We start from the raw sequence: 12573 nt of genomic DNA, 5'->3' as shown, positions 1-12573 counted from the left end.
AGCACTCTGATAACATTGGGTCTAACAATCCCCACCTCAGAATTTACCAGTGGAAAGATTACAGTTTTAGATGGTTATTCTATCTTCACTTTCTGAGGTAAAAAAATAAAATAAAAATAAAAAAATAGTACTTTGTGAAAGATCATTGTCATAGTCGAAATGATTGGCTCTTTAGAAATAAGATCCTTCTTGAATGTTATGCTTGATTTTCATTTGGGATTCTCTAAAGTAAAAGAATAAAATGTACACTTATTAAGAGGAGGAGCTGTCTTGGCAGATTTTTTCATCCCCTTCATTCCTCTTGGATTAAAAAAATTAACTCAGTACATATGCTGACATATGAAGCAATAAAATAATTCCATTGTACAAATTGTCTTGATGGACTGCAGCCAGTATACTCCATTAGCCAGAATGCACATAGTTTGTGAGGTTTATTTTATTTTATTTTTTAATCAGGCTGGAAAAAAAAAAAAAAAAACTAGAGAAAGGACAAGAATGTGACCAATGTTAGTACAGCTGCTGACAGGACTCAGTTTCAGAAAAGGAACCCTATAGGCATAAACAATAAAAGTTTTCCTGTTTTTTTTCTTATGTTTTTTTTTTTTTTTCTTCTTTTTGGGAAAAGGATTAAGGACAAAAAATGTTGGGTGTTGGCTATCAGATACAGTCATCAAATATCTGAAAACTGGCCAATGGATTGTGGCTCTTTTTATTCTTTCTGTAAGAAGCAGCCCAGGGATCAGCCCACGGTGGGCTGGGCTGTGTGCATATGTGTGAGACTGTGTTTATACTCACCTCTGCATGGATAAATATTCAGAAACCACAGTGGCATTCCCAAAGGAATCCTTCCTTAATACAGGAAGTGACAGCTTTGTGAAGGCACCACAATTAAGCTCTAGGTTTTCATTCTATAAATCCCAGGGTTTAATTTCTAGAAGAAATGAGACCTCTGGGGTGCTTCGTGGGGTTGCTTAGAATTGCAGCCAACTTGGTTTTAAAAGCTTGTGAATGGGAAGCCCCTGTGCTTGGGTTAACCTCTTGGCATGTCTTTGCTTTCACAGACAGCTAAAGCCACAAACCATATCTAAATTCTGCCGGACACTTCTAAAAAATCAGGTCACAGAAATGGCAGTTTTCTGACTCAGTGTGGCCACACTTCTGCCATGGCTTCCCTCCCTTCCTAAATTGACACTCCTTTGCTGTCACTTGGATGGACCAGGTGACAAGGCCAGAGTTAGGTCAGAAGGTGGCTTCCTGCTGAACGCTGAAAGGCAGGACACAGTTTAGGGGTAGGAGTAGGCAGAATCTCTGCAAAACATCGGTGTGTCTGTGGCTAGGTGAAATGTTTGCCAAAGCAGAGAACCATGAGGGACAGAAGCTAAAGTCAGTGAATTAAGAAGCTGGGCATTTTGAATTTGAATTGAATCTCTCTCAAAGAATACAGATGTGGCAAACTCCATGCCTTATTTGGACAATTCTTGGTATGCTTACTGCTTTGTTAAAAACTTTCACTTTTATCGTACCACCTCCTTTCTTCTTGAGACCATTTCCCACCTTAACCACACTTCTTTGCCCCCTCCCCCCGCATCTCTTTTTCTTACCTCCTACCAAACTTGGCACAAGTCTGTAATTTTAAAAATTTTTTGGTATTTTTATTTATTTATTTGAGAGCTACAGACAGAGAGAGAAAGAGGCAGAGAGAGAGAGAGAGAGGGAGGGAGACACAGAGAGAGAATGGGTGCGCCAGGGCCTCCAGCCACTGCAAACGAACTCCAGACGCGTGCGCCCCCTTGTGCATCTGGCACCAGAGTCACATTTTGTTAGAAGACTTCCACATACATGTCGGAAATAAAGTCATACTTTTCTTCTCATGTAAATTCTGTTGTGCAGTTTAACCAGATGTGAGATAAGCTGCTTATCTCAGTGGCAGTAAACAGGCTACCTAAAGTGTTCTGTTCCTTTACAACACTTTCCTTGTCATGTTAATCTAATGGAAATGACCAACCTAATGAACCTTTTTTTTTCCTTTAGAAGACCAGGAGAAGGTCTTAGGATCTACTGGGGGAGCCCAGAGGAACAGTCCCTGATGTCTCGCTGGAACCCATGGTCAACTGAAGTTCCTTATGCTACCTTCACTGAACACCCTATGAAGTACACCAATGAGAATTTCATTGAAATTTGCAAAGTAAGTCACAGGTTGGGCATCACTTTTAGATTAGCTATGTTGGTGAAGCTATGTGCTTCTAGAACACATATTGTTTAAAAAAGATATGATATAGTCTGACCTTCCATATATCAAAACCTTAATAGCTTTACAGGACTTTTTAAAGTGAAAAGTATAGTTATTTTTTACATAGTCTGTATTACATTTATATGAGCCATGATGTGCTAATTTCTTTTACTAGAATATTGTTAGAAATTGCAAAATTTATATTTGTTTGCACTTACTACCAGCAGGTGAACATAATTTTCTCTAAATAACTATATCCTAATTGCCTTATTCTTGGGAGAAAAAAATGGAATAATGTGAAACGTGTTTATCATGTTTCACATGGCATAGTTCTATGGTCGTATCTCATAATGTCACTTCTCTCTCTGAGTCTGGCAGGCTCATCTCTTGCATAGAGGTTGTGGACACTACACTTCCTCCCAACACTAATGTACCACTGTGTGTGTGAATGTTCCATAAAACATCAAGCAATCATAACTATTTTCTATCTTCAATTCTCACTTCCTTAAGTAGATTTTTTTAATTCACTAGTGACCAAGGATAGTCCTTTGAAATAGTCTATGAGCTCTTCCAGAGCTCATGTTCTGGAGCATTCTAGTCAGAAAGTGAAACAGTTGGAGCTGAAAATTCAGTGAAAGATCAAACCATTTTCATGATACCAAACATACCTATGAGTAGGTGTTCACAGGCCTAGAATTCCTTACCATTTTAATGCCCTTTTTATATTTAATTTTATACTTTATCATTCACTTCAAAATATTATAATTCATTTGGTATAAATTCAAAACTTGTGTCATTGAAAACTTACCTATGTATGCAAGTATGTATGTTTGTCTGTGTACATGTAAGTACTTCATGTAAAAGAGCTAAAGTTACTATATGGATAATTAGAGGTTACACAGGGGGCATTTTTTCCCTGTGATGTTGGCTCCAATCCATTCCCAGGAAAAGCCAGTGGTCCTCTCAAGAAGCATGCATGGCTTGGCGGTCTGCCGCTCACATCACCTATCACACACTACATTAGCTTAGTGCACAGATCATGTTGCTACACTTCATGTGATATCTCTGTTTCACAATCCCTCAAGCTAGCCATTATATCAGCTCCTAGCCTGACTCTTTACCAACCAAAGCCGACGAAATAAAGCAAAGTGAAAACCAAGAACAGTAACATAACTCGTACACAATGGCATTTATGTAAGAGTCCATTGCTGAGGGTATGAGGAAAATAAGAGCTTCTATCATACTGATGTGCTAACTGCTGATGGGTATTGAATCTCCTTGTCTACTAAGTCCTTATGAATCATAGTAACACCTGACACATTGTCCCATCGTTCTCTCTCTGTTCTTCTGTTCTAGAGCCTCCGTCCTGTTCTTTTCATTATTATCATTTCAAGCAATGGATAGTTTACAATTCTTTTTAAATACCTGTTCATTCAAACCAAAGAGCTTAAGAGTCTGTTTTCTTAAAGGTATTTTATTTTACTTTCTTAAGGGAAATCTAGTTCTAGGCATTAAAATGATAGAGAGTTTTGAATTAATTGTTAAATTTTATTATAAGAACAGATAAATACAAACTGTCTTAGTCATTATATTCATCACTTCCTGGGACAAGTCTTCTTATATTCCTCATGCACAGTACAGTGGATTCTTATTTCTGAATGTCCTTTGCTGGAAGAAGTTCACGTTCATGGTTAAGCCAATGAACTACTGAGAAACACCACTGCTGCATTCTTATTTCAGATATGCTTTGTTTTATTCTACTAACTACAAATGCAATTAAATTACCTTAAAAATAAAATGAAGAGTGAAATATAGAAGGGAATGAGGAATAATTATTGCCCAAGTACCCATGAAAATATTTAGAAGAATATAGAGCATTGCATTCAACCCAAGTGTATGCGTTCTCATGCACAGGCAGGTGTACCTCTGAGTGCACAGATATATGGGCATGTACGCATATGTGGGCATGGGCATGGTGAGTAGTTGTTAGATGCTTGGTTGGTTTTTAATCAGTCAGGTTACTTTGTGAATCTGTTAAGTGTGTTGCTTTTAAAGTCTCTTATGCTTTTTGTGTATGTACAATATAGACAAAATTTATTACAGTGTGAATTTGGGGTACTTCAAAGGATGGAAGCAGACAATGAGCAAAGGAACCATTGCATAGGCACATTCTCTAAGCTGGAAACAGACAACGGCCAGAGAGACCCTTGAAAGGCTTTTTTTTTTCTTTCTGTAATTATTATTAATTCATTCTTTTATTTTCTTTCTGGAAGCAGTCTGGCACTTTCATTTGTCAATCCAGTTCTTAGTCCAAGGCCACCCCACGTCCTCATTCTCTAGAAAGCACATGATATCCATTTTGCTTTGAGAATGTAAATACTTTGATCTAGGTCTTTAAGTCTTCATTTCTCTTTTGTTGTTGTTTTCATGTCATAATATTTTTTGTACTTAGGATATTTTTCCAGGATAGGCTTTGATTAAGACAGTTATATTAGTGTAAAAATGTAAATATGGAGAAGGATAATTTGTAGGATCTACAATCCCTTTCATGTGAATATTTTCACATAACATAAGTCTTTTTTTAATGCTAAAATGGTTTTGCCCATTTCTTTTATGAATGAAGTAGGGGGAAAAACAGAAGAAAATAGGAGGCTTGCATAACTCAGTCAAATTTGAGAAACAATTTAATTAAATTTAGCAAATCTATTATGAACAGGGAAGGGAATACCATGGAGTTGAGTTACACATAGTCAAAATGTTCAAATTACTTACAAGCTAAAATATTATTAAAATATTAATAATCATTAAAATATTCAAATATTCATCTTTCCTCAGAGTGTTTCCCAACACCTAGAATATCTTTAGTCAGTAAGAATTTTTTGACATCTACAAAATGTGCAGGTATTGTGATTTTTGCTGAGGGTACATATTTCAACAAGATGATATTCTTTAGTTTGTGCAAGAAAACGTTTTACAGAAGAGGCAGATAAATATACAAATATTTAAAAAGGGAAATTACCTGATGAAAACAGAAGTTTGGTTCAACTGAAAAGGATTGGAAGTATTTTCAGGCAGACATAATGTCTATAAGATAGTGTAGTTCTGGGATGGAGAGATGGTGCAGTGGTTAAGGCATTTGCCTGAGAAACTTCAGGATCCAGGTTTGATTCCCCAGCACCCAAGTAAGCCAGATGTACAAGGTAGTGTATGTATCTGGAGTTCGTTTGCAGTGGCTGAAGACTCTGGCGCACCCATTCTTTCTCTCTCTACTTGCCTCTTTCCCTCTCCCAAAATAATAAATAAATAAATAAGATAGAATAGTTCAATTTAGCTGTAATTTAGTCTTACTAAAATTTCCCTACTATGAACATAATGAAATAATAGATGTAAGAGCCTGCATTAAAGAGTAATAGTTGAAGGAGGAGATAAGAAAAGTTTGAGCTATTCAGCAGAGAATTAATTCAAGCAAGTTACTGACAGGATATAAGAAATGGTAGAAAAGTCAAAATGATACAGTTTCCAAACTGGACAGATGGTCGTCCATTAAATTGAAAGGAGATAAGTATAGGACTGGTAGGTTAAGACACATAACCTTTGAAATGTCTGAAGACTGTGAGTTTGCACTTATTTTAAGACCGTTAGAAAATTAGGTCTGAATCTCAGCAGAGAGCATGCTGAGCTAGAGACAGACCTTTCAGATGACACATTATTGCACTGAAGCCAAGTTACTGTGTAGCTATGCATAAAGGGACCCAAGAAAGCAGAAACTAATAGACACACTTGAATTCCAGTTCCAACTTATATGATCTCTATAACATCGATCTTCCAAGTCACTGTCATATTTATATGACAAAATGTAAAAGCATCATTTCTCCTTCCATCCATCACATTAAATGTAGGTAACTTCCACATCTGGTGAACATGATGCTCAAACGCCTAGCTATCAGCCCACCTAACCAACCATTTCTACTTGGCATATATACATACTTGTAGTACTCATATAAAACTACTAAGCAAATGAAACATTCTAGTTGTTTTGTATTTAAGGTACTAGTATAAGACAGAAACATTTTTTGCCAGTTACTTTGTAAATGTACTTTACATTTGTTGGCTATAGTGTGAATGATATAATGGGATAGATATATTTTTATTTTTATAATGAAGACATTTAGCACAGGGCTTAAGTGAATGTATGTTAATAACAGCTTGCTAGTATTCTGGGAAATAGATATAAACCTAAGGGAATTCTGTGGGAGTGTATATTGAATGAGAAGTATGGATGGCTACATGCATGAAAAAAAAAATGGGCAACAGGGATAGAAACAGAGACAGGGAGTGAAGGAGGAGGAAGAGAGAGAGAGGGAGGAATGAGAAGAGAAAGGGGAGAAGGAATTTGTGTTCATTGACACAATGCTTGGATATTACACATTGAAATCTAATTCTGCTATTTTTGTTTTACACAGGTTATGTTTATAAGGAGTAGCCTTAGCCTTCTCTTTTAAACCCTTACTTGGCTGAGTTGTTGGAGTAAATGTAGTCTACTGTTGAGAAGATCTGGGGTGTGAGCTCGTGAATAATAGCGAGTGTGTCATGGGTAACCTACAGAAAATCAAATTTGTCCATGGAACAATCACATTTTCTATCTCCTAGTACTTGGTACATGATAGATTGTGTGTGCATGTGTGTGTGTGTGTGTGTGTGTGTGTGTGTGTTCACACTTTATTTACTAAGGTGAGGTCTTTCAGTTGAACCCACAGTTTGTTAGTCTTGCTAACCAGCTTGCCCGACGGTAGGCAGGCCATCATGCCCACCCAGCATCTACATCCGTGGTGGGGATCTGAAGTCCTGTCCTCGTGCTTGCAGAACAAGCACTTCATCCACTGATTCATCTTCCCAGACCCTCTCCTAGCATTTTCACCCGTCTTCAAAGGCATCTTGAGAGTGAACTGATGTTTTAGGAATCACATTTAACTTCATAGCCTTATCCCCTTGTCTTCTCCATACATTTATTAAACAAATACTCGTTGGCTGTCTCCTGACATTGAGTGCAGTCAGATGAGTACTGTGCTGGTAACCTGGGAAGCTAAAATGCATACAATAGACTTTGACCTTAAGATACATGTGGCATAAGGGAAAGAGGCATAAAAGTAATTAAATTATTATTTTGTGTGCTAAGACTATTAATAGAGGAATTACCAAAGTGTTAGGGGAGCCTAGAAGAGAGAAAAGATAAGTCTAAAAGTTAGCAGATGTGATGAAATTTGGTGCGGAACTCTAGGTATGAATGACTTAAATATCAAAGAGGTGAGAAAAGACATTTTTTAATTTTTTTTTTTGGTTATTTTTTACTTATTTGACAGCGACAGGCAGAGAGAGAAAGAGGCAGATAGATAGAGAGAGAATGGGCGCGCCAGGGCCTCCAGCCACTGCAAATGAACTCCAGATGCATGTGCCACCTTGTGCATCTGGCTCACATGGGTCCTGGGGAATCGAACCTCGAACTGGGGTCCTTAGGCTTCACAGGCAAGTGCTTAACCACTAAGCCATTTCTCCAGCCTGAGAAAAGACATTTTAAGTAAATAAGCATAATCAAAAGCTTCAAAAAGACAAAGGTATATGAAATGCTCTTGGAGAAAGACTAAAGACTAATATATTTTACCTGGAATTTAAAGTGTGTGTGTGTGTGGTGAGGGTGTGAGTGAGTGACAGAGAGAGAGAGAGACAGAGACAGAGACAGAGACAGAGACAGAGACAGAGACAGAGTCAGAGAGAAAAAGAGGGAAAGGGAGAGGAGCACAGAGAGGGGAAGACAGGGGACACAGGGGGCTAGGAGAATGGAAATCAGAATGAGTAGAAACCTTCTGTGTAGAAAGGGAGCTTATTTCCCTTCCTCTTATTTCTCTGTTTATCCTTGAACTTACACTTAGAGCATCTCTATAAAGAGAATTGATAATTTCAGGTAAAATGTGAATGGGTGATTATATATATGTTGACCAGCAGTACAACTTGCCAAGGTGTTTCACGTCTTCACTGTTGGACAGTTTGCTCTCCATACCATTCCTTCTCTACAGAGAGAGGTTGAAACCTGTAGCCTGAAGGCTTGGAAAACCTGCTCTGCTAAGGAATGTGGGCCTGCAGGCATGAAACCTGGTCTCTTTGCCCAGTGTAAACAGGAAGCAAATGATGGTTGTAATAAAGAAAACTGAGCTTTTAGGCGGGGGAACTGCTGGCAGACAGCACCTGAAGCAGTGGGGGCCCAGGCACTCAGCTGGTAAATAATTGCTGTAAAGTCAAGAATATTCCAGCCCTCCCCGGGGAACACTGCTGTACTTCACCCTAACTGACACACAGCCCCTGTGTAACCTGAGTTGTTAAAACTTGACCCTCTCTTTTGAGACCAGAATAAAAGAGGGAGCCAGAGGTGGGTGTATAAAAGCTTTTAGAGAAAAATATGTAGCTGGTGGCATTCATATCAGATGACACAGCGTTCCTGTCACACAGATTGTGCTCAGGTGCTTGGAAATGCACAAGAGCCAGCTTGGGGACATGGCCTTTTGTCCGCCTTCATTTTAAGAAAACGCTTGTCTCTGTAAGTCCTTTGAGAGGGCTTCCAGACATGGCTGGAAATGAAGTGCGTCTGACTCTAATGAAATGTCAAGTTTATTGAGTATGAATCCATTGAAATTGTCTTTCCAGCCCTTAGATTCTGAGGCCACAGAGGATCCTCATGAAAGGGTGCTTCTGATGAGAACTGAGGACATATTTGACAATCCAGTCTGAGGAGGCATTCCAGTTACCCAGATGGTGTTGGCAAGCAGAAATGTTGAGATAAATTACATATTAGTTTTTATGAGAACATGGTTTGATGATGATGCCATTGATGTTTAAAAACAGATTGATGTTTAAAAACAGTTAATATTTATTGATGATAGGCAACAAGCTTCTTTATGGCCTTTGCAATGATTCCACATTCCTCACCTTATTTCCTTTCCCAACCCTTCCTGCAATATGTGAGTGTGTAGGTACATATGAAATGCATAGCTCATATGTAAGCCATTTCTTCCCTTTAACATTTATCTAATTGCCCATGGATTTGATATTATTAGCATGCTAACTTTATGGATTTTTTTGAATTTCTTCTTTTCTCACTAAAATGGAAGATCCATTAGCTGTTAGTCAATTCACAAAACTCAGAGTATACCCAAAGTATTGTGTGGGTATCTTGTAAATATTTCTTGGATTATGTTAGATATGCTGTCTTCTGTTGGTTACACAGAATTAATGTAACGCTGATGGTCCTAAATTACATATTTATAAAATTAAAGTAATGAACACTACATGGTCATATATTAACATTCATACTGATGACAAACTGAAAAGTCACATATTATTTCTGATAGTAAGAAGCAAAATTTGAGCTGGGGTGTCATGCTAAGTGGGTAAAGTGCTGGTTGCAAAAGCAAGACAGTCTGAGTTTGGATCTCCAGAACCCATATAAAGCCAGAAGGATTCCATTATGCTCATAGAAAGAAAGGAGGTGAGGGCTAGAGGGATGGCTTAGTGGTTAAGGTGTTTGCCTGCAAAGTCAAAGGACCCAGGTTTGATTCCCCAGGACCCATGTTAGTCAAGGGTGTGCACGTGTCTGGGGTTCTTTTGCAGTGGCTGGAGGCCCTAGCACACCCATTCTCTCCCCACTGTCAAATAAATAAATAAAACTATTTAAGAAATGAGGTGAGGGCAGGAGGATCTGGAAACTTGTGGGATAGCTACCCTGGAGAGGACAGCTGAGAACAAGATAGTGTGCCTCAAAACACAGTGGGAAGTAAGGATCAACATTTGCACCCACACTCATACCCATGAACATGGATACACACAAATACACACACACACACACACACACACACACACACACACACACACACACACACAATAAAAACTATACAAAATGTCGCCCCAGGGATGTTAGTCTTGATAGCACTAAACACTATTATTAAACATTTATTTAGTAGAGTTAAATTTACTTAAAAAATTAAACTAAAATCTAAGCCACATGCAGGAAAGCAATATCAAAAGAAGTATTGCTTTTGGGTGTGGTGGTACACACTTTTGATCCCAGCACTCAGGAGGTAGAAATAGGAGGATATCTGTGAGTTCAAGACCAGCTTAGAACCACAAATGAATTCCAGGTCAGTTTAGACTAGGCATGAGTCACAAATGCAAGAAACAAAACAAAACAAAAAAAAAGGTATTCTTACAAGAAAACCTATCTTGGCTTATATGAAATAAGCAAATATAATTTTTAATTACCAAAGTTGTATGCTATGGATATAGGCTATCAGCTAGGTACCATTCTGATATCAAAACCATACCATACCTGAATCAACCCTTGTGACCAGAATAATACATTCCATTTATTTATCTAACCTGAGCCACATGCTGACACCATACTTGACATATGAGCCTCATGAAAGATGACCAATTTGTCAAAGGAAAGCCCAGGTATTCACATCAGATGAATTCTAAGTGGTAGAAAGGATGCTGGGCTAAAAAAACAGCAACCATCTTCAAGGCTCTCCCTAACCTGTTGGGCCTCATTATTATTACCTGTGGAAGTCCTACCGATCCATGTGAGTTGCCTCAGGAATCTAATTTGGAAGGCTTTCCTGATCCTCTTTGTGTATGTCTCCTTCTTTTGTGTTCCACCGGCACTGAATGTCTCTGTTTTTGCTGTTCATTGCAGTGATTTTTGTACTACTGTAATGGGTTGTAATGGGTTCTCCATTACAGTCAACTTCCTTGATGGCAGTTATGGTATCTGACTTGTCCTTGTCCTTAGCAATTCCCCACACATGTCTGATTAGTAATAGACTATCAGCAAATATTTATTAAATCGGCTACTTAATGTTGTACAAGTTATGAATAATGAAAACTAAACAAGACGGGCAGATAATTTTATTATGTTCATATGACATTAACTGATTAGTTTAATAAATGACAAACAGAGCAGCATCAATCATCCTAAGTGACTGTATGATTAAGAAGTCATGACTGGACTGGAGAGATGGCTCAGTGGTTAAAGGCACTTGCTTTTACAAAGCCTAAAGGCCTGGGTTCAATTCACCAGTACCCACTTAAAGTAAGATGCACAAAGTAGCACATGTGTTTGGAATTCATTTGTAGTGACACTCTATGCTAGTGTGCCCATTCTCATTCTCTCTCTTTCTCTTTCACTTTCTGTCTCTCTCTCTCTCTCTCTCTCTCTCTCTCTCTTTCTCCACTTGCAAATAAATAAATTATTTTTAAAAAGAGCCAGGTGTTGTGGTACATGCATTTAATCCCAACACTTGGGAGGCAGAGATAGGAGGATTGCTGTGAGTTTGAGGCCATCATGAGACTACATAGTGAATTTCAGGTCAGCCTGGACTAGAGTGAGACCCTACCTCAAAAAAACAAAAAAGAAGAAGAAGTCAGGACTACCATCTCAGGAGGTTTTGACAGCACTGGCCAGGACCTGATGGGGAGGAGATGGAGGAGTTACCCTGCAGCCACTAACTGTTCTTCTTATTCTGTTCTTCAGCTGACCGGGTTCGTGTCTAAGCTTGTTCCAGCTATTCAGAATGCACACAAGAATTCCACGGGACCTGGGAGAAGAATAGAACTGATGGTGTTAACACAACCCATTCTGATTGAGACCTACATGGGGCTCATATCATCTATTGGAAACCGCAACAAACTTGGCTATTCCCTGGCCCGGGGCAGTATTGGCTTTTGAGACTTATTTTGTTCCTGTGTGCATATATGTTATATATGTACATGGACATACCTATATTGAAGTTTTGTTTAAGTTCACTGCATTTAGGGGCTTCAACAATTGATTATTTTAAAATAGTATTATATGACTGATCATTTAATGGTTTAGGAAATCTAAAAATTTGATTGGAATCAAATTTCCTTAAAACTAGAAAATAAATACTTCTAATCTCATCAAATAATGTTATCAATTGAGTGCCTGATCAAAACCTTGGAGCAGTGTGAAGGAGGGGCTAAACAGTTAAGGCACTTGCCTGTGAAGCCTAAGGACCCAGGTTTGATTCTCTAGTACCCATGTAAAGCCAGATGCACAAGCTGGCTGCATGAATCTGGAGTTCATTTGCAGTGGCTAGAGGCCCTGGCACTATTCTCTCTCTCCCTCTGCCTATTTCTCTTCTCTCTCTCAAGTAAATATATAAATAAAACATTAAAATAAACTCTGAGCAGACTCTGGCTTTTTGTAACTTCTGCTCTTTTACAGTATTTTACAGGTCTTGGCCTTTATTTTCTCTGATCCTCCTTTATTTTCTTAT

General features: G+C 38.4%; 1 protein-coding gene across 1 annotated transcript in view; it reads left to right on the top strand.

Moving 5' to 3' along the window:
* Window positions 1-12294, top strand: part of Tprg1 (tumor protein p63 regulated 1) — a 434873-nt gene extending 422579 nt beyond the window's left edge. Inside the window, exons 6-7 of the mRNA XM_004654279.2 lie at window positions 2032-2185; window positions 11808-12294. Coding sequence (XP_004654336.2) covers window positions 2032-2185; window positions 11808-12002 — 349 coding nt within the window. The 3' untranslated portion in view covers window positions 12003-12294. The remainder of the gene's footprint in view (window positions 1-2031; window positions 2186-11807) is intronic.
* Window positions 12295-12573: the final 279 nt, after the last annotated feature.

Source organism: Jaculus jaculus, chromosome 5 (assembly GCF_020740685.1).
Source record: "Jaculus jaculus isolate mJacJac1 chromosome 5, mJacJac1.mat.Y.cur, whole genome shotgun sequence".
NCBI lineage: Eukaryota > Metazoa > Chordata > Mammalia > Rodentia > Dipodidae > Jaculus > Jaculus jaculus.
This window is presented reverse-complemented; position numbering and strand designations above follow the sequence as displayed.